The 23,132-nt window shown below is 47.9% G+C and overlaps 1 protein-coding gene across 3 annotated transcripts in view; it reads right to left on the bottom strand.

Moving 5' to 3' along the window:
* Nucleotides 1-23,132, bottom strand: part of SLC26A9 (solute carrier family 26 member 9) — a 736,991-nt gene that overhangs the window by 455,096 nt on the left and 258,763 nt on the right. For 2 of the 3 annotated variants that reach the window (XM_040337624.1, XM_040337625.1), the window contains exons 3-4: nucleotides 19,303-19,442; nucleotides 19,098-19,208 (exon numbers count right to left, since the gene is read on the bottom strand). In XM_040337624.1, the coding sequence (XP_040193558.1) occupies nucleotides 19,098-19,208; nucleotides 19,303-19,442 (251 nt within the window). Of the gene's footprint in view, nucleotides 1-17,511; nucleotides 17,558-19,097; nucleotides 19,209-19,302; nucleotides 19,443-23,132 lie in introns of those variants that run through there. The other variant, XM_040337626.1, reaches the window with a different exon arrangement.

Below are 23,132 nucleotides of genomic sequence, written 5' to 3'. Positions count from 1 at the left end.
TGGGACCACATCTGATGACCCCATTCAGGAACCCCCAAACCCCAGGAGAGCAACGCTACAACAAGGCTCATATTTGCACCCGGGCAGTGGTGGAACGCACATTTGGGCTGCTGAAGTCCCGCTTCAGATGCCTGGATAAGTCTGGGGGTACACTGTTGTATTCCCCAGAATTTGTGTGCCAAATAATCGGTGCTTGTTGTATTCTTCACAACCTTGCCATGAGAAGGGGACTGGAGATTAACTTACGTGCTGACCTGACCCCCCACCCAGGCAATCCCCCCCTAGCCCATTCTACCCGGTCTACTGAGGGCACAGTAGCCAGGAGACGCCTCGCAGAAGGCATCTTTTCACAGTAAACGCACATGAATAATGTCACAATGATAATATTTGTTTTCACTGGAAACGCACATGAATTATGTCACAATGAGAATGTTGCTTTGCACAGTAAACGCACATGAATAATGTCACATTGAGAATGTTTTTTTCTCTGGAAACGCACATGAATTATGTCACAATGAGAATGCATGAATGCACACCACTGTGGTCCCTAGCACAGACACATCACATGCACATCGAATTGGATTAGATCCAAGTACCCCCCCCCCCTTTGGTACTTGGGAGCAGTAACGCCACGCCACGGCTCCAATTATGTCACTGTGCATTCATACACCATTCAGGAACCTGGGATCACTTCTCCCTGGTCCTGGGGATCCCTTCTCCACCAAAACTGAGGGTGACACCCTTATTTTGTCAGGAATGCCACCCCCCCACATTCACACATCATTCACAAACATAAACCAAATCATAAGTACAGTATAATAAACAAAATTATAAAAAAAAAAAAAATTTCAATCAAAAGTACCCCTGCAATTTAAGTCCGGCGGCGAGTGCTCCGTCTGGGCTGCCCACGGGCAGGGGCACGGGCACGGCCACGGGCACCTGGAGGATCTTCACGGGGGGGGGGAGCAGGGGAGGGAGTATCTTCATGGGGGGGAGCAGGGGAGGGAGTATCTTCATGGGGGGGGAGCAGGGGAGGGAGGAGCCTCCCCTGGTGTCTGACCTCCGGTTGGCCTGCCCTCCAAGGCCACTGCTATCCTGTTCAGGCAGACAGTGATGGCAGCCGTATTGGCCTGGCCAGCCCGGGTGTTGTCCTGCACAGCCCGGGTGTTGTCCTGCACAGCCCGGGTGAGGGCAGTCACCTTCTGGGCCACACCTATTGTGGCAGTATGCAGGGACCACAAACAGGTGATGACCCCCAATGAATTGGTGGCCACATCACTGAGTGACTCCCTCATTACATCCAGGCTGTGCTCCATCTTGGCCATAGTTTTTTTGATGTCACCCAGACTGCGGGTCTGCTGGGCATTGTCCCTCAGCAGACTGGCCGGCATATGCTCAGACCCCCCCTGGTCTCCTGGGTCGCCATCCTGCCTGCCCCTGAGGCTTGTGGCCTGGGAGGAGGGGATAGAGTGACCCTTGTGGGTTGCGGCATGTTGGGGGAGGAGTGGGAGGGGCTACCCCTGATGGTGGCCTGACTGGTGCCAGCCTCTGGGGTAGCCTCTGGGGGAGCCTCAAGGGGAGCCTCAAGGCTAGCCTCAAGGGTATCCTCAAATGTCATGAGATCAGTGGCAATAATGATTTCCCGGCCAATCTGGAGATCTTCTTCCTCCTCCCCCTCATCCTCCTCCCCCTCATCCTCCTCCTCCTCATCCTCCTCCTCCTCAGCCTCCTCCCCCTCAGCCTCCTCATGAGGGGAGGTTTGGCCACTCCCCTCCCCTGGGGACTCCTCAGCAGCCTCCTGTCTTTGGGGTGGTGCAGCAGCCTGGCCTGATGGGCCAGCAATCTCCTGGTCATCTGAGGAGGACACCAAACAATCACAGGTTTGAGGATCCACACACTTGGCACATCTTCCCTTCCCCCACCCACACATGCTAATCACCAAATAGAAAAACAAAAACCTTACCTGGCCTCACAGGAACATCAGACTGATAACCAGGCAGGCCCACCACCTGCTCTGGCTCGAAACACCGGGCCACTGCCCATTCCTCCTCAGTCAGCTGGATGGGGCATGGTCCCCCTCCTCCAGTGCCCCTCCTATGCGCAGTGAGCTTGGCCACCTTATTGCGGACCACGCTCCTCAGATCATTGATCTTTTTCTTAATGCCAGCGGGGGTCCTCGTCTCCCCTCCCCCCGCCGCATTTATGTGATCTGTAATTTTGGCATAGATCCTCTTCCTTTGGGCCGGGGAGGTGTTCCGGCTATCAGGCCCATGTAAATATCTTCCATATTGGATGATATACCTGGCAAGGATTTGCTTTTCAACATGCAAAAAATTCAGCTTCCTGCGTTTGGGGGCCATCACAAACACCACACAGCAACAAGAAAACAAACAGGACAAACACACAAAAATACACACAAAACAAACACACAAAAATACACACACAAGCAGACAGCTACTACAAAGTCAAAAACAAACACACAAAAACCAAACACAAAATCCAAGCAGAAAAAAATAAATAAACACTTAGCAGAAACAATCAAACAAAAAATACACTTATCAGAAACAAACAACAACTACTATCTACTACTCCTCCAACACTTCTCTATCACACACAACTTACCAACAAACACTGACAAACTAAGAGCAGAAGCAAATTGCTCATGGAAGGGAACACAGGGAAATACTTTTGCAAGTGAAGTGTGTTTGACTGGGGCTAGTTAAGCACAGGGCGATCCTCAAACTAAGTACACTTGGCCTTTTACCTATCTCACTGATTGCGCCCAGCAAAGTTCTGCACATGCGCAGTGAGCAGCAGATTCGTGCGCGCATGCGCAGTACGGCCGGACCTTCATTTGCATGGGGTCACGGCTCATTACAATGAAGCACGCCCACTTCCTTCCCACTTGCCATAACCCCGCCTTACGCCTCGGAATTTAGGTTACGGCTGGCGCAATTTTGTGCGCAAATGCGCTGTGGATACGGCACTTACGACACCAACTTAGGGCGCCGTAACTTAAATGACATACGTTTACAGACACTTAATTTGCGCCGCTGGCTGTGGATTTGGCCCAAAGATCATGAACATACACACAGCTGCAAAAGTGTGAACAATGTGAACTTTTCATGATCATGATTGATTTTCATGATTCATGATCTTTGTTTTTATGTGCTTGGAAAAAGTTTTTTTGGGGAATAAAATACCCAAATTTTATTGCACACGAAGTTCCCCCGCCACCCTTGGAGCACAAGGTGAACAAATATATTTTAATGAAATCCTGACCTGTATACTGTATCTCTCTCTCACCATATAACGGTGCACCCCCGCCCCCCCCCCTTCTCTCTCTGTCACCTACCTTTGCTGCCCCTGAAAATTGTAAACTGTATAATAATCTCAGAGAGAGGGGGGGGGGGTGCACAGTGCAATGGTGTGAGAGAGAGAGATTATACAGATTACAATTTGCAGGGGCAGAAAAGGTAGATGACAGAGAGGGGGGGTTGCATGGTGCACTAGTGCAGGCAGATTATTGTTTTTAATTTTTTCAAATGACACATTATTATTTTTTTTGCATTTAAAAGGTAGGTGCAGAGAGAGACAGTTTACAATTTGCTGCCCCTGCAAATTGTAAACTGGACTGTATAATCTCTCTCTCTCACCATTCCATGGTCAACACCCCCCCCCCCCCTCCTCTCTGCACCTACCTTTTAAATGCAAAAAAAATAATAATGTGTCATTTGAAAAAATTAAAAACAATAATCTGCCTGCGCTAAGGACCGTGAATTGGGCTGCTGCCCCCCCTGGAAACCAATCCCCTAAGGCCTCATTCACACGTCGCTACAGAGTCTGCCTGCTCCCGTCAGCTCAGCGGGAGATCAGTCCGCAGATCTCCGCTGAGCCGACGAATGACAAGCTCCTCTATGCTCACTGAGCGGGGAGGGGCTTGTCGGGCACCGCTGTCTCCCTATGGAGCGATCTGATGAAAACGGACAGCATGTCCGTTTTCATCAGATCTTACCCGATCCGATCCGCATGGACGTGGCCCCCATACATCTGTTTTTAGCGGATCGGATAGGGTCGGATGTCAGTGGACATGTCTCCGCTGACATCCGACGCTTCTATAGGGATGCATGGAGCTGCCGTTCAGGTCCGCCGTCAAAACTGACAGGCGGACCTGAACGATCCGTAGTGTGAATGAGGCCTTAAAGGGGTAGGTCAACGTGATAGAAAATGTGTGAAGATTGGGGGTGATGGCGCTGCCTGTGCCTTATCCCCTTATACCATAAAGGGTGAGAAAAGGACCCAAATATAGGATCCAATAAGGTGAGCTACAAATAAGTGCACTAAATATAATAGAATATGTGAAAAAATTCAATGTATGAGCTTCCACAACAGCTGACAGTGGTAACCTTGGCTAGATGTGTAAGCCTCCACATTAATTAACAGTGAGAAAATAAAACCGTTAGTGTGGGCCTGTGCCAGCTTATTAACAAATGCTATGTGCAGGTGAGAATCAAAATAATCATACAGTGAATGAAAGTATATAGTCCAATTGCAGACTCAGGTCTAAGGCTATACAATGTCTGACCAGTAAGACCGCATGAAGGAGATCACATAAAAACATAAAACACAATAGTCTCTAGTGGGAGAAGTTCTATTGATTCCAGTCAGGGCTTATGGATGCAGGTTCTTGCAGTGAGGAAAGGTGTTCCTATACAGCTGATACAGCATTCGCAGTGGTCCCGGTGCTCCCCCACAAGGGTCCCCACTCACCAGATCCAACTTTATATATATAAAACATTCTTCAAATGTGCTTTAAAATGTATGGTTTTCCCTTTCGTGAACAAGAAAATAATGACATTTGCTGTTGGGCTGGTATAAAAATGCTATGGGGCTGGTATGATTTTTTTTCCAGGGCTGGATTTTATTCCCAGTCCGGCCCTGCTGGTGACACTATGCAGAGCCACCGGTCGCCACTACCAAATGCTGTTTTTGCAGAGCAGGAATATGCCTGCTGGAGCTCTGTTAACACAGGTCACGGCCGCTGCTCACCTCCCACTGTGCAGCCATGCCTGTGTCAGCTCCGTAGATGGCTGCAGAGCTGAGCTATGTCTCGTTTCACACATAGCTCAGCCTCAGCGCGCACCAGCGCTGACATCCCCTTCTCTCTCTGCACAGACACGAGGAGAGATAGAGCTCATCTGTTCCTCCTCCTTCTGAGTCTGCCCTGCCCACACTCCCCGGGCATGTGTGGGCACTGGACAGGAAGTTTGAACCCAAAAAAGCATCAGACAGCCTCTTTACACAATAGCCCACAGCATGCACCCTTAAATCAAGTTTCCCAGAACACCCCTTAAATCAGATCTGATGTATATGGGCTCTGTGCGGACTCTGATGTATATGGGCTCTGTGCGGACTCTGATGTAAGGGGAGCCTCTGTGCGGACTCTGATGTAAGGGGAGCCTCTGTGCGGACTCTTGTGATCATGAAAAATCTTAGACTGTTTTCCTCGATCCATCACTTTTCCACGACTTGCCCCCCAGGCCTATGGCTGCCAGCCCTCCCCTGTGTATTTGTATCGTATTTTCGGACGACAACTGTACTGACTAAACGAAAATCTACGATATGGTACCGTACATGAAAAATTTCGGTGCATGACTGATAAAATATCAGATGAACTGTCATGATCGATTCTCGAACAATCTGTACTAACGATACGATTATCGTACGATTCTTACTCGGACGACATTTTTCATACGATTTTCGGATCGTGTCTACGGGCCATAATCTGCAGACCTATATGTGAGATTGACTCCCGTAATACTAGTCCTTTGTATCTGGTAAGTCAAAATAGAGAACGAGAACCCCTGATTGGACTTTTAAGGCACGAATAATGAGCAATGTGTAATTTATATAGTATTTATTAGAAAATCAGACAATTAATTCAATAAAAAGTTTAGCATGATCGGAAGCAAACATGATGTGTTGGTACATATAAATACAGAATTACAATTTAGTGTTGTATGGTGTGGTTCACAGAGTTGTCCCAACGTTTCCGAGAGAAGTATCTCTCCTTCTTCAGGGGTATACTGCTAAGTCACCCATTACTCTATAATGTGTATAGAAAGTGATAAGAATACACTGTACAGTATATGATTTGTATATAAACAACAAGTGGGAAGGCGGAGTCAGAGGGCTATTTATCCCTCCTCCCCTCTACTCTCCGGCATCGGTGGGGTTTCTGGGTATCGCACGTCACTTCCGGTTTTCGTGCAGAGCAGTGTCAGCAGCAGCAGCAGGTGTCTCGTGGCGGTTCTGATCCTCCACGGGAGAGGTGATATTACGGGGGGGGGGGTTCTGCCTGGCTTCATCCCACCCATATTTTCTCCGCAGGATCCCCAGCAGCCCGGATGGTCTGTACCCCATCCTCCTCCGTTAGCTCAGCGCTGCTCCCCCAGCCGCTGCTCCTGATGCTCGCGGGGGGGGGGGAGGGGGTGCATGACCACCCACTCCTCCATGGATCCTTCTTTGGCGGCTTTCCACGGTGCGGTCGGCTGGGGAGGACCATCGAGGGGGACTGTCCACCCATTCAGCCAGGCACTTGCAGACATCGTGGGGGCCGCCCGCTTCTCCTCCCGGGCTCACACTGTGTGGGGGGCGCGTGTTGGAGTTTTTTACCTCTGGTGCTAAAGGACCTTCATCGCTGCACACCTCCCGTAGTGTCCGCCCGTCCCGGTTCGCACGCCGGCACCATAGGGGGGAAGCCGCTATCATTCCCTGGAACACACACCGGGCATCAGCGCCCGCATGCCTCCCGGTACTCACACCGGGGGGGGGGGGGGGGCATCTTCCCAACCACGTTGCCAGGGCTCCTCCCGGTGCTCTCGCCAGTCATCCACCTCAGTTCAGTGCTTTGTTCACGCCGAGGGAGGGGGGCTGTCCATCCATCCGTCACACGCTGCCAAGGCTCCATTTGGCATTGATGAGGCCACCCGCTTCTCCCGGCCACCCGCCTGCTTCTCCCGATGCTCGCATGGGGGGGGGAACGTCCGTCCAACCACCCATCCTGTTTGCCACTGCTAGGGCTCTGTCCTGCATCAGCAAAGGACCCGCCGCCGGGTTCACCTAGAGCTCAGAGTGGCAGCACGGTCATCCTTCCCGGGGCATGGAGTAAGGGGACACCCTTGGTCCTGGTTCTTCCTGTCACCAGGTTCCCTAGGAATTCCAGGTATGGATGCCAGGGCTGGACGTGCCGTGGCATGGCCCAGTGAGGGGGGAGGAGTCTTTTATGTTAGTTTGGCTTCCTTGGGGTCACGGTTCTAGGGGAGGGGGTGCAGTCCAGCAGGGGGGGGGGGGCGGTTGGTGGGGTGTCATGGCATGTTCTTGCCTCACGTTGTTCATGGCATAGCGGTGGCGCTTTCTGTCAGTATGTTCTGTCATAGCGGTTTCATCAATTGTATGTTTCTGTCAAAGCAGTTCTGTCGGTAGTATGTTCTGTCATAGCGGTTCTGTCAGCAGTATGTTTTCTGTCATAGCGGTTCTGTCAGCAGTATGTTTTCTGTCATAGCGGTTCTGTCAGCAGTATGTTTTCTATCATAGCGGTTCTGTCAGCGGTATGTTTTCTGTCATAGCGGTTCTGTCAGCGGTATGTTTTCTGTCATAGCGGTTCTGTCAGCAGTATGTTTTCTGTCATAGCGGTTCTGTCAGCAGTATGTTTTCTGTCATAGCGGTTCTGTCAGCGGTATGTTTTCTGTCATAGCGGTTCTGTCAGCGGTATGTTTTCTGTCATAGCGGTTCTGTCGGCGGTATGTTTTCTGTCATAGCGGTTCTGTCAGCGGTATGTTTTCTGTCATAGCGGTTCTGTCAGCGGTATGTTTTCTGTCATAGCGGTTCTGTCGGCGGTATGTTTTCTGTCATAGCGGTTCTGTCGGCGGTATGTTCTGTCATAGCGGTTCTGTCAGCAGTATGTTCTGTCATAGCGGTTCTGTCAGCAGTATGTTTTCTGTCATAGCGGTTCTGTCAGCAGTAGGTTTTCTGTCATAGCGGTTTCGTCAGTTGCATGTTTCTGTCATAGCGGTTCTGTCAGCGTCATGTTCGGCGTATTTCTGTCATGGCGTGTTTCTGTCATGGCGTGTTTCTGTCATGGGGTGTTTCTGTCATGGTGGGTGTCTCATGGCGTGTTTCGCAGGTTTCAGTACGTCGGTGTCACGCAGGTTCAGCTCATACCGGTAGCCGATTCTTCTTCATCCATTTCCATGCCTCATCTTATTTCATAGGTTTTGCTCCTGGTCCAGTGGGCTAGGGCTCACATCTCGGGATCTGTCATGTCTACAGATCCTTTCGTGCTGAGGTTATCATTTTCCGAATGATTGTTGACCTCAATCTTCTCGCCTGTCACGTCGCGTCTTACCAGGCATTCCGTTTCATTTCACCTGCAGGACTACCCACCACGGTCTGTGGGTACACAGGTCCTCAGTGTTCGGTTGCGCAGCAGGTCACTTGCGCTCACTAGTTATTCACCGGGGGGTCGTCAGGTTCATTCACATGCTGGGGTCCCTCCAGGACTGCATGTCTTCATGCTTGGGTAGGCATACAGGGGGTTGTGTTTTCTGTCGTAGTATGTTCTACTCCAGCGTGGTGCGGTCGTGGCTGTTGTTGCTATGCAGTCACGGCGCACACGTTTAGCCTTGTAGCTTGTTTTGTTCGTATGTCTCGTCATTCCTTTCCTTCAGGTTCTTGCATTCCGGGTATAGTCAGCCAGGGTGCGCATCTCAGGATCTGTCACGTCTACAGATCCATACGGACTGAGGTTTTCGTTTTTTAATGATTGTTGACCACAATCTTCTCGCCTGTATACCATACGTCATACGTGCACATTCATTCTTACGCCTACATCTACCCACCACGGTCTGTGGGTACATCGGCCCTGAGTGTTTCGTTTTTTAATTACCTGTCTCTGCGCGGCAGGTTACTCGGGCTCACTTACTGCTTACACTTATCACATACACTTGGGTGGGATCTGTCGTCAGGTTCATTCACGCGCTGAGGTCTGGTCATTTCTGCTCACGTCTTTGGCCCAGGCAGGTACAGAAGGGGGGGTGTCTCATGTATTGTTGTCTGTTGTCTTTTCTTCCTGTTTTCCTAGGGTTGGGCATGTCGCACGTTTCGGGGGCGGCACATTTTGGTGCATCCTGGCTGCTCCACGTGGGGGTTCAGAGCATGGTAGTACTCCGTCACTCAGGGGTTGGTCCGTACTTCACTCAGCAGAGCGGTAAGTCAACAAGGGGTTTCCTTTTCCGGCCACAGCAGGGTAGGCGGTACGTTTCAGTTTGTGTTCTATTCCATCCCAGTTACTTCACATACCAGCATGGAGCATGTTCTGGCCTTTCCGGCAAGGATAATTTTATCAGGGTTCTCGTTCATGGAGTCGTCACTTCTTCTCTGCTCATGGTAGGGGTCTGGGCCGTTATCTTTGGGGCTGTTCTCTTGTTCATAGGTTTCCGGATCGTCAGGGCAGGTCTGTCAGTTCAGGCTTCCTTGTCCAATTCCCAGCCTGTTCCTAGGGGGGGGGGGGGTCACAGTCACTTGGGTAGGTTGTGTCATGCCATGTCTGGTTCTGTCTGTGTTTCGTTGCATATCGCTACTGCGTGTTGGCGTCATCCGTTAACATCAGCAACTCATCTTTCGGGTAGCCGGCTCTCATACCCCTTCCCTCCTATCAGTTTGTCCATTTTTGGCATCTCTCTCTCTCACGTCCCCTTACCAGGTATGGATAGTTAGGCCAGGGCTTGTGGGTGTTTGACAGGGCTACTGGCTTGGATGGTGTTTGCATTTCACAGGGCTCCTCAGGTCGGCCCTTGTTCCATTCCCCCCAAGTATCCTCTCGCCATCAGCAGTTGTCCACATGTCTGTGCTTTCGGGAGGGAGGTTTAGTCTAGCAGTCACGGGACAGTCGTTTGGTTTCTGGGCAGTTGTGTAAGTGCTAACGGATGGGGGTGCCTTCTAATCATCGGTTCTTAGTACGCTGGTTTCTGCTGTAGTAACGGATGCTTATCGAAGTCGTTCTTTGAGTCTGTCAGGGCGTGCTTCTCTACCAGACAGATGGTTCATGCCCTTCTACTTTTCATCACACCTACTTCCGGGTCTTTTTGCCCACTTATAGGCGTACTGTCCAGCGAGGCCAATGGCACACCTAAGGCCTGGGTAGTTAGGGTGTCGTATTCCTCGGTGAGGAATCTGACTATAAGTGGGAAGGCTAGCCGCAGGCTAGCCTGTATTTGTAGGAGGAGTCAGAGGGCTATTTATCCCTCCTCCCCTCTACTCTCCGGCGTCGGTGGGGTTCCTGGTTACCCACCCACCCGTTCCCTCTTTTTAAATTTTTTCTTTTTTCATCATTTTATTTCTTCACTATCACTTCAGGGTATGCCCACTTATAGGCGTACTGTCCAGCGAGGCCAATGGCACACCTCAGGCCTGGGTAGTTAGGGTGTCGTATTCTTCGGTGAGGACTCTGACTACAAATTGTGTGTAAAGTAATGTATTACACATACTTACAGCTATAGTGGGCTGTATACTGTACAGGTCTTTCTTGATCATGCAAATTAAAAACATGAACTGACTGCTGGTCCAGGGTGTATCGGTGTGGCCGGAGTTGTAGGGGGGTAGTAGTGTTGAAAAGCGCCTGATAAATAAACAGGCTGCCCTCAAAAGAGAAGTGCTGCTGGAGCCAGTGATTTCCCCGGGCCCTGAAATATAGTATAGTATATACTAATCATGTGGGTTTACATTGAGATTCTACATAGTTAGTGCTGGAAATTTATATAAAAAATGTCTTACCGAAATGTTGTTGGTTATCAGAGAAGCACTGTAACATTAGAGAAAATATATATATCCGTATAAATTGTTTAATTACTGATTAACAAAAGTTAGATCATAATAGATACAATGGGCCAGATTCACAAAGGGGATACGACGGCGTATCTCCTGATACGCTGTCGTATCTCTGTTTCTATCTATGCGACTGATTCATAGAATCAGTTACGCATAGATATCCATAAGATCCGACAGGTGTAATTGTTTTACACTGTCGGATCTTAGGATGCAGTACCGCGGCCGCCGCTGGGGGGAGTTTGCATCGTAAACCAGCGTCGGGTATGCAAATTAGGAGTTACGGCGATCCACGACGGATTTTCGCGTTCGATACGTCGCCGCTAGTCTAGTTTCCCGTCGCAAATTTAGTCGTCGTTTTGGGTGCCCTAACTTTAGTCAGCAATCGTATTGCTGTCTAAAGTATGGCCGTCGTTCCCGCGTCGAAATTTAAAATTTAACGTCGTTTGCGTAACACGTCCGGGAATACGGACGTACGCTACGCGCGTCGCCGTTTGAAAAAATGACATCACGGCGCGCAAAGCACGACGGGAATTGCGAAACGGCGTAGTTTTCATCGCAAGTGCTTTTTAAATTAGGCACTTGCGGTGGTGTAACGTATCTACGATACGTTACGCCGCCACGATTCTACGTGAATCTGGCCCAATATGTGTGAAATAAGTTGACATATTGTTAGCTTCATTTAAATGTTTGGGTATTTTCTATAGGGTGCAATGTTGATAAAATATCGCTAGATGGCGCTTATAGCTAAAGTACCAGATTGAATGCAAAATCCAGTGTTAGGTTTAAAATATTTGTATGGTTACTATAGAGTGCAATGTTAATTCGAGATTTTCCTAGCTTGTGACGGAAAATATTAATTATATGAAGACAGGAGGCGAGTATCTTATGCATTATCTTTCTTTAATAATGCCCATAGCAGAAATACAGTAAACATTTATTGTAACTTAAAAAATTCAAAGAACTACCCTTCCCAGCAGTCCCTGGGCCAACGTAGCCCCTCCCAGACCGTAGCCTATATAAGGGACTGTCTGAGGTAACCTATTCCTCTTTCTTCGTGCGAATTAGCGTAAACAGGAACCGAAAGTCCATTTAGACATCTCCGCGGCTGCCGGGAACCTTCCGACCGGAACACGACATCCGAATCTGGAGGGAACGAAAAGGACAAGGCCAACACGGACCAACTTCATCCAGACCAACTTCATCCCAACGGGGGACTGTAGGAAACCCAAACCATTAGGAGCCAACCGGTCAGTCGTCTTCAGGAACATGGACCAACGGATTCATCTGCGGTGAACTAAACTCATGGGTCGAAACGGAACAGCCATCTCAACTCCCGGGGCGTATCAGCCTCCGACTTGCAGGATGCGTGGTTCAACAGCCTAGAACGAGAGAGAGACAACACCGTGATAGGGTGGGGTCGGGAGGGAAGATACTCGCCTCCTGTCTTCATATAATTAATATTTTCCGTCACAAGCTAGGAAAATCTCGAATTATATATCAGACAGGAGGCTCATATCTTATGCAAGTTCAAAGCTATAACAATGTATATATAAATGATAACAATCGGAACAACTACAAACTGATACAGATATGTGTTCCTCCGGTCTGAAGCAGAATTGGCGGAAGGTGATCGGGACGACCAGTCCGCCGCTAGCCGTAAGTCCTAGAGGGAGTCGTTCGAGGTGACGACTTTAGTGATGGGCACCTAATGGGGTTATGTCAAACCTTATCCTTTCCATGACCGACCGAGCCCCTCTGGTTAGCGTAGCCGCGAAATCCAGAAATTGAGGTTTAACGTGGAAATAAGGGATTGGGAGAATTGCGAAGATCACAGCGGGACCGTCAAGGGCTCGTAAGCCTGTATAGAGCGGAGCACGCATAGTTGTGGATGCGCGGGGAAGAACGGGTAGAAAGCCGATGGAAGACCCGTCGCTGGCCTACACACGATGGAAAAAACCTGACTCACTGAGATGAGACCCGACGCCTGGCTATGTCCCACGTCGTGAAGCCTGACACACGTAAGACGGAGTCAGACACGAGAGGGCAGTAAGCTGGAAGGACAATAACCTCAGGACAGAGTGAGATTGTCCCCCCCAGTCCGAGCGCATGGTCAGGACCTAGGTCACATCCCAAGAGTGCTGATACTTTGGGCGTGGAGTGCGTTGAACTCAACGCCTGTCAAAGTCGGTACACCCATAGATGTTCACCCACCGGTAGTAAGACTACAAGGGAGCGGTAGGCTAGAGTCGCAGAGCGATAGACGTTAAGGGAGCCATAGGACCTCCCGGATTCAAAAGAGTCCGTCAGATAGTTGGTCACTACAGGCAGACGCCTGAACAGGCCAACCTGTCCTTGATCACACCAACTAGAGTCCCCAGTTAGATCGAGATGTCGATCTAGCCTCGGGGACCAGGCCCAAGCAAGGAGACCCCAGCTGAACTTTTAAAGATCGCTGTCCGCGACCGGCACCCCGAAGCCACCCAAGCGGGGCGAGGTAGGATGAGCGCCGTGAGTAGAGGGTGCAGATCCTCGTTCGGACTGGCAAGGAGATGAGGGGGGTGAGTAAACAACCCGGGGAGATCCACCGACATCCCCAGAAGGAGGGGAAGCCTTGGTTACATCGGCCACCGCAGAGTGAACCGCACGACTGATGTTCTCATGTCTGTAATGTGAAGGAGGACCCTGAGGGTCAGACGAATGGGTCCATAGTTTTTAGCAAGGATCCCATAGGTGAGCGAGGGCCAGGAGCATTGACCGGCGAAGCCGCCAGTCGCCGGAATCGGTTGGGTAACGAGAATTCCAATCCGCCATCATATTGGAAGTGCCTGGGGCATATTCCACAACCGGAACGAAGTTGCGTTCCAGGTATAAGTGCCAGAAGTCTTTGGAAGAGCCGCTAGGATTCTGGATCTGGGACCCCCCAAGCGATTGACGTACTGGACCGCGGTTACGTTGTCCATGCGCAAGAACACACAGTAGTTGGACGTGTGTGGTAGCAGAGTCCTGACGGCAAGAAGGTCGCCAGGAGTTCTACGTGTTGACATGCAGCAGAGACTCCGCTGCGGACCAAGTCCCTCTTGCGGACGAGGGAGCGCACCGAGCACCCCAGCCGAGGCGGATGGCATCCGACTCTATGACGAAGTCCGTCGTGGAATTGAAGATGGTCTTGCCGTCCGATCGCCGGCCTGACACAACCACCACCGTAGGTCCAGCAGCGTGTCCAAAGCGACTTCGTCTGCACAATGAAGCCCCTAGCGAAGACGCAGGGCCCTGAGTCTCTGGAGGGCTCGATAATGAAGGGGGGGCCGGAAAAATGGTCTGGATTAACGCCGACTAGGCGAGCCAATCCGCGTAAGGAGACCCGTAGTTTGCCCAGTAAGATATTGATCTCTTGCAGATGGCGGTCAATTGGTCGTGGGTAGCCGAAGGACCGCTCGGCTGGTGTCCACCAAGAACCCGAAAAACTCTATCCCCTGCGATGGGGAGAGGATAGATCCCCGTGATCTATGGGGAGTTGTCCGGGAGGCGTGTTCGCTCGCCAGGCGAGGAGGACGAGCCGTTAAGAGTAGGTCGTCCAAGTAGATAACCAACCTCACCCCTCTGAACCGCAGAGGTGAGATTTTACCGCAGGGCGATAACCGCCACCCTTACCTGGCCAGGAAGATGGTACTGAGGAAGCCCGGAGCCCTACCGACTTGTAATATCTTTATCCGCGTGATCCCGAGTAGCATGCCCTCGGTGGTATGGCCGGGGTCTGATTCGGCTAGGTGGAACCGCTGGGGATCAAATCTCATTGAGATTGAGCGGCGGTGTCCTGTCGGACACGTAGTGTTCGTGCATCCCAGGAGGCAACTGCCCGTTGGGCCCAGCCCCTGAGTTGGGCTGGGTCGAACGTTAGTTCAGCGGTAGTAGTCTGTTTGCTAAGGCGTAGGCTGTGGTGATAGGACCAAAAGGTCTAAGACCCTGGCCTGAATGGTCCGAAAGGACCTCTCTATTCCCTTCTTGGGATACTTCCCGTGTTTGGTGAGATACCTCCAGAGTATGGGGTCCACCCCGGGAGTATGCACAATCTTATTTGGCAATGGAAGGGGGTAGAACGCCCTCAATTTGTTTCGGTGGGGTTTACCGACCGATGTCCGGGTCCAGTATTGATATATTGGGCCACCTCGGGTAGAGGTGCCCAGTCACCGGAGTGAGGATGGCAATCGCCCCCGGATCGACAATGGCTCTCCATGAGAGTCCAATAATGTTCCACCCTGGTACACAGGGTTGGCGTCGTCATGAAGCGCCATGTGCCCACTGCTCAAATAATCATCATCATCCTCATCATCTTCATCCTCAGACTCAAAGGTGTTAGCCGCCTCGGACGACTCTGGAAGAGTCCACGAATGGGTCTGGCTTAGTCCGTCTAGCGGATCGCTGCCTCTGCCTGTGCATCTCCCCGAGGCTCGGGGGTCGATCGGAGTCTGGGAGAGCAGTGGGTCGGCAGTCCTGGTGGGGTACTGCCTGGGGCATGTTATTTACTTCCCCTGCCGGGGAGTCGGGGGCCACAGAAATGTGGCGGTGTTTTGGAGACACCTAGTCCCTCTTAGGGGCGGTAAACCGTTGCCGGATGGTCCGGACATAGGGGGTGCAGGCGGGTTGGGATAACCGACGCCAGGGCGGCCCGGACGGATCTACCGATCAGATTTTTAGAAAACCTGTGATAAAATTATTTATTGGTATAATTTATTTATTTATTTGTATAATTTATACATTTCTTTGTATATTAAAATATTTATTTATTTATTTGTTCAGTAGAGTACATGCCAGGGAAATAAATTCCCCAGAGACATAAACCGATGATTAGTATAATATTTATTTAATAATATATTCATTTATTAATATAATATGATCTATATTTATAAAATATACATCATATATTTTGTCATATCAAATTAATCATATAATATTATATATAATATATAACCATAAAATACTTATTCACCAATATATGTATTATTATTTATTTATTAAACGTATTCATTTGTTTGTGACAGTACAGTGAGGGGAGTGATTCCCCACAACAATGGAGCCAAGCATGAGGACCCGCGTCCTGTGCCTTGTATCGCACGCCGCACACTGGCGTAGCGATGCAGGGGGAGCGAGGTCCTGGCTCATTTAAATTATGTAATTTATTTATTTATTATATACATTTATTTTATTTAATTATTCATTTAGATTTGAATATTTAAATTATTTAGAATATTTCATTCAAGTATTGGAAACCTGAAGGAAAATAAATATATATATTTATTTATATATTTTGATCTCGACTTGGAATGATGTACTGCCATCTAGTGGTCGAAATGAGATCTCTCATCCTCCTGTGAGGTTACACTGCCATCTACTGGCTGCAAATATGAAGGAACAGCAGCAGGTTCCTGACGAGATTTCAGCTCCAGAGGCGAAGTCTCGCGAGACTACGGCCTCTGGAGTCCCTATTGGTCCGAGGGACGGAGCGGTCGATGAGAATCGCTCTTTCCCGTCCCGCTCGGAGACTGGGGGGGGGGGCGCCTCCCGGTACCGAGAGAGGCACCGTTGTGACGGCGAGGAGCGGCCGCGGCGGAACTCCGCCCCCCGACCTAAACTGTATGCATTGAAATGGATTGTAGGAGTGAGGCAAGGTTCGTTCCCTCACTCATACAAGATTATCACTGTGAGGGGAGAAACTCCCCACTACAAGACTAGACATGCGGACCCGCATTCCAAGCCCTGCCCCGCACGCCGCACACTGTCGGAGTGATGCAGGGGGGGAGAAGAAGGGAGGTAGGAAAAAGGCGCCAATGTGTTTAAATGGCGCCGTCCTACCTCCAGTCAGAAACTGTGCCGAGTGTGCTAGAGCGCACCAGGAAGGGATGTGCATCGGCCGCAGCCCAACCGGGAGGCCGGGAATGGAGTACAAAGCAAGGGGACAAACAAAGAAAAACGAGCAACGGTTTTTCAGAGAATAACCATTAAAAAGCGCAATAATTGTACAAAAATGTACACAGTAGCGGAGAGCTGCGTCCCCTACAAAAGGATGTTACATAAAATTACATTTAAAATTAACATTAAATTAAAATGAAATTAAAATTACATTAAAATAAAATTAAAATACAATAAATAAAGGCGCACCGTAGATAGTGAAAAACTATCCACAATGCCACAGATGTCTATATTATACATCAGATATTAAAGAACAAACATATAACACATAGGAATACTTATCTCTGCCATGAGCAGAAAGAAAGAGGAATAGGTTACCTCAGACAGTCCCTTATATAGGCTACGGTCTGGGAGGGGCTACGTTGGCCCAGGGACTGCTGGGAAGGGTAGTTCTTTGAATTTTTTAAGTTACAATAAATGTTTACTGTATTTCTGCTATGGGCATTATTAAAGAAAGATAATGCATAAGATATGAGCCTCCTGTCTGATATATAATCAGATATCACTGAATAGCACTAGTAGCTAATAGTAGAAAGATATTTACTGCTCCACTGAAATGTGGTTAAATAAACCATTAGTGAGAGATTTTATATGTATATAAAAAAATTCCATAAATGAAATAATAAAGCAAATAAGAATTCAATGAGGAGTGGTTACCTTGTGATGCACTGTGTGGAGGCGCAGTCATGTAGTTCAGGCTGAGGCTGGAGCCTGAATGACTGCCTCCACACTCATGTATTATATACCCCCCTCACGCCAATCAGCGACGCACGCTGTATGGGTATCAGCTGTGCTAGCACGGCTGATGAGGGAGGTAATGAGCTAACGGGGAGCTGGCTCCCTGGGCCGTGTGTGGCGCGCGCAGCGGGATGATGCGCCACAACAGAGCCCACCGACGCAGAGGCTCCACCGTGCACACTGGGCATGTGCACAGGAGGAGCAAGATGGCGTCCGAACACAATTGTATATGCCAGGTCGCCATCTGATGCCGCCGAGTGGTAAGGAACCACTGGGCAGCAACTCTGCGCCGGGCGGCACCTCAGAAGAGTGTTTAGGAGGGCTATGATAATTGAAAAAATTCAAATTATTATAAAAAAAGGGGTGCAAGGTGTACAGAGCGCCATCTGTGGCGATAAATGGAATCATATAGTTTGAGCACATATAATATAATACAACCCAGACCAGAAGACGAACATTTACTATTTAAACAACTTCTACAGAGTTAAACAAAGATACATAAGGAAGGGGGAAAGAAGCATAAGGCATATACTGTTTGCAATGTTAAACAAAACCCGAGATTGCATGGCAAATTAATAAAGTACATGATAGTTCTTAATATTTATCATTATATATTGTGTATTATAGCCAGTGAGTTTTAAAGTATATGGAAGAACACAGTATCAAAAAACGTTCTATTTTACATGGCCTAATACTCAGTACATTTTATATACATGCAATATCGTTGATGTAGGTATATGCGTTTGTTCTACATAGACATTAATGTAGGAAAGGGGGAAGGTGATGGCCTAAGATACGACAGGCGTACAGAGTGTGGTTGTGCAAGCATGGAGATTTGTATAGGTTTTTTTTGTATCTGGTAAGAGGCCATCTGGCTGCCTTTTCTCCGAGCCTATGGATGCATGTATCATTATCGATTTGTCAGTATCATAGGTGAACACGATAACAAATACAGAGTGTGTCGAATCCCCTGAAGTTTGCTGTGTTTCTTTGTATTGGGACTCCCGTTTACGATTGCAGTTTTTTATTCCTCATTTCACATATATACATTTTTTCCATGGACTCTGTACCAAACATTTTTGTGTGATTTTATGATTTTTTGCATTTACTCATTGTGACAAATTTTATGCACTGTTTTTTCATTATATGAATTCATACCACCAATCCATTTAATTCACACCTATTTGTTAACTTTTCAGTGACACAGGTAATTTTACTTTATAATTAAGATTTGCTATCAAAGGCATTGTATTATTGGTTACACAGGTGAATCTTTTACAGATTCTCTGGTCACTTATCACCCATTTAGTTTTTGCGCATCTTTTTCTGTTTTATGTATATTGTATCTGGATTTCTGAATTTAGTATTTAATTCCTTAAAGATTGCTGCACCAACTAATTAATTAACCTTTATTCACATCACGTTTTAATTAGTACAAGGGATAGTGCAGAATTTATTCACTTTCACAAATTAATATATGCTACAACATGTCAGCAATATCATACCTGGCACCATCTGTGGGATTCCTCCCAAGAAGAAATAAGTCACAAGTGGAAAAAACGAAGAGTACAAGCCATTCACTGGGGGAAGGTTAGCAAGAAGAGCAAAAGCCATACCTGTATCAAGATGGAAAAAAAAAAACAATGGCAACATCTATTTTGTCTGATGTCATTGACTTTTTTCTCATTATGCAATAGATGTATTACTAACCTTGTGGTACCTGTATAGTGCCTGCACTCAGGCCACCAAGCAGATCTGGCAGTGCATATTCCTTCAAGTTATATTTGGGCACCCAGGTGAGTATAGGAAAGAGGCCAAATATCAGAGATTTTAATTTGGCTGGAGAACAGCTACAAAAAAGTGATGGGTTGAGAATATATAGTGTTAAAGACTGGTTATTTTATGCATATGTTTTAACATAGTTTATTGATGCAAAACACAGTTACAGCTATGTTTGATACATATAGTTGCAATTACTGAACTCTTAGCAGGATTTTTTTTTTATTGTTCAGACATGCATTACTAAAAGAAATATTATGAATAATAAGGAATGATATTTACTGTCAAAATATATGCTTATTGTCAACAGTAAATTATTACCTGCAGTCTGTGAAAAAAAAAAAAAAGATATATATATATATGAAAACTATTCCCTTTCTTATATATTTCTTATTTCTCCCTTTAAAAATGAATGTGCTAGATGGGTTAGGTGGCATAGGATATTTCTATGATAATTATCCCCATCGAGTGGCCAAAGTGGTATTTTCCACTTCATATTAAAAACCTTCAACCAGTGCATGAAACCTTATAATATTTTCTTTGTCCCATTTGCACAGCACTTTCACTGGAAGAATTACTATGTGAATTTTTTTTATAAATACATCCCTGACTTCCCACACTTGTGATGCAGCACAGAGGGGGCAGTGAGGCATCTATTGGACCTAGGGTTGCCACCTTTTCATCAAGCCAAACCCGAACACTTTAGTAAAAAAATAAAAATTTTGTTGCATTCAACACTATAGGATTGTATAGGATTGTAAAAGACCCGGGGGCAGATCCTCGTACAGCGGCGCATTTATGCACCGGGCGTAGAGTATCTAAGATACACTACGCCGCCGTAACTTCCTTTTTTTTTTCAAATCCTGAAAGAATCTGTGCCGTAAGTTACGGCGGCATAATGTATCGTTGCCGGCGTAATGGCGCCTAATTCAAATGGATGTAATGGGGGCGTGTTTTATGTGAATACATCGTGACCCGACGTAAACAACGTTTTTTTTTTAACTGCGCATGCGCCGTCCGTGGGTGTATCCCAGTGCGCATGCTCGAAATTAACCCGGAACAAGTCAATGCTTCCAACGGTGAAATCATTCTACGCAAATCCCTATTCGTGAACGACTTACGCAAACGACGTAAAAATTAAAAAATTGTACGCGGGAACGACGGCCATACTTAACATTGAGTACGCCTCATAACAGCAGCTTTAACTATACGCCGGAAAAAGCCGAACGAAAACGACGTAACGCCGGCCGGACATACGTTCGTGGATCGCCATAAATAGCTAATTTGCATACTCGACGTGGATTTCGACTGAAACGCCACCTAGCGGTCGCCGAAAAATTGCATCTAAGATCCGACGGCGTACTGAGACGTACGCCTGTCGGATCGATCCCAGATGCCGTCGTATCTTGTTTTGTGGATACAAAACAAAGATACGACGCGGGAAATTTAAAATTACGTCGGCGTATCAAGAGATACGCAGGCGTAATGCTTTTGTGGATCTGCCCCCTGGAGTGCCTTTGGGTGCCCCAAGAGGAGTAGTATTGCCGCCTATGTAGAATCCCGTGAGTAACAGTGGGTGTGGCCAAAGTGTGTTAATAATGGGAGAAGTTTAAGGAACGTAGTTATATCAAACATGGTCAGTCTGACCCCCAGTACAGTCCCACCCCTCAGGTCAGTCTGCAACCCAGTACATCCCCCCAGGTCAGTCTGTCCCCCAGTATAATCCCCACCAGGCCAGTCTATACCCCAGTTAAAGCACCCCTCACCAAAAACACTGGAAGTCGATAGGGAGGGGAGAGGGGACAGGAGGACTGGTGCTGCAGGGCTGCCACTAATGTGTCCGGGTTTCAGGTGGACTGAAACCCGGACACAGAAGCTAAAACTCGGACTGTCCGGTTGAATCCCCAGACAGGTGGCAACCCTAATTGGACCCTGTGTGACCATAAAGAGGAAGTTGTCCTGTCCCCTTGGTGCATAGGGACTAACTAGCAGAAGCAATACATGGGAATATGGGAATTAATCAGTGATAACACTACAAACTGCAGCAACAACATGTGAGCCCATCATTATAAGGTAAGGAAAACAAACAAGACAGGGAATAGAACACTAATACCAGGGTAAACATTTGAAAACATACAAGTGCCGGTTCTCACAAGGGCGGCTTCAAAGTCGTCCGACTCTGAAGCTGCCCCGTACAGTGTGACTTTAACGTGGCTTGCAAAATGACTTGTGTATAGAAGTCAATGCAAGCCACTCCGAAGTCGCCCCCAAAGTAGTACAGGAACCTTTTTCTAAGTCAGAGCGACTTGAGTCGCTCCTTTTAGAACGTAAATAAAAGTGTAAAGGTGCAGCGCAGTAATAAAACGAATCAAGTCCGTGAGATGAATGATCACAATGGTAGGCACCATGTGACACAGGAAATCTTCAAATGGTACTCTCAGGCCGCGTACACACGGTCGTTCCAAACCGATGAGAATGGACCGAAGTTCAGTTTCATCGGTCCAAACCGACCGTGTGTATGGCCCATCGGTCTGTTGTCCTTCGGTCCAAAATTTTACAACATGCTTTAAAATCTAACCGATGGACCGCTGCCCGATCGGTCCAAACCGATGGTTAGTACACAAAAGCATCGGTTCAAAACCCACCCCTGCTTAGAATCAAGTCGACGCATGCTTGGAAGCATTGAACTTTGTTTTTTTCATCACATCGTTTGTTTTACGTCACCGCGTTCTGACCCGATAGGAATTTGAACTGATGGTGTGTACGCATATCAGGCCGTCAGGCCACTGCAGCGGTGAACCGATGGAAATGGCCCGTCGGACCATTCTCATCGGTTTGGAACGACCGTGTGTACAAGGCCTCAGTGTGATAGATCCTCCACCAGAAGAAATGAACACTCTTACCAGATACGGTGGACCATTGAGTGAACAATAGGTCAAACATGCTTGTTCCCACACTAAGGGAGATAGGTGATGATGATGCAATCCACAGGGTGGCAGGCAAGAGTCAATGTATGAAGGATCCATATGGTGAAAAAAAATATATGAAGACACTCTCAGTGTAGACTGATATTTATTCCAAAACAGGATACAAAATGGTAAAAGCCAAATAAAAAGTGGTAAAAAGAGCATGCAAGCTCATTGGCCAGGTAGGAACTGTATGTAACAGCAATGTAAACGCTGATAAAGTGGCAAACAGCGGTATGTGGACCGCAAGTGGAGACAGAAGGGCGTGGGTGACATCACGAACGGTAACTCCACCCCCTCCTTTTAGAACAGCCTAACTGCAATGCATGGAGCGCGACTTGTCAGGTGGCTAAGTTGCCTGAGAGGTCGCCCCTGTGTGAACTGGTACTAAACCTTGGTACATGGTCCAACTTTTACACATAAGGGTACCACTTAATTTAACTCAAATAGTGAACTGTTTATTTTAAAACAGATATTTAAATAACACCAACAATATATAAAACACTTTACATACTGTTTATATTGAATATTCACATTGATCCCTGTCCTCAAGAGCAGGGGTTTTCATACTTTTCAAGCAAAGGGCCAGTTTACGGTCTTTCATACTTCAGGGGGGCCGGATTCTCACCAGTCAGGGTAGAAAATGCCCCAGGGCCGAGCATCAGTGAGAATAAACATGGCCCCAGTGTTGGTGGGTAGGAGGAGGAATAGTGCTCCATCATTGCTAATAGTCTAAGAAATGTTGTCCCATTGTTGGTGTCATTGGGAGGAATAGTGCCTCATATCGTTGGGAGC

Source organism: Rana temporaria, chromosome 2 (genome assembly GCF_905171775.1).
Source record: "Rana temporaria chromosome 2, aRanTem1.1, whole genome shotgun sequence".
Lineage (NCBI taxonomy): Eukaryota > Metazoa > Chordata > Amphibia > Anura > Ranidae > Rana > Rana temporaria.
Note: the sequence above shows the minus strand (reverse complement) of the source record. Positions and strands in the feature narration are given on the sequence as shown.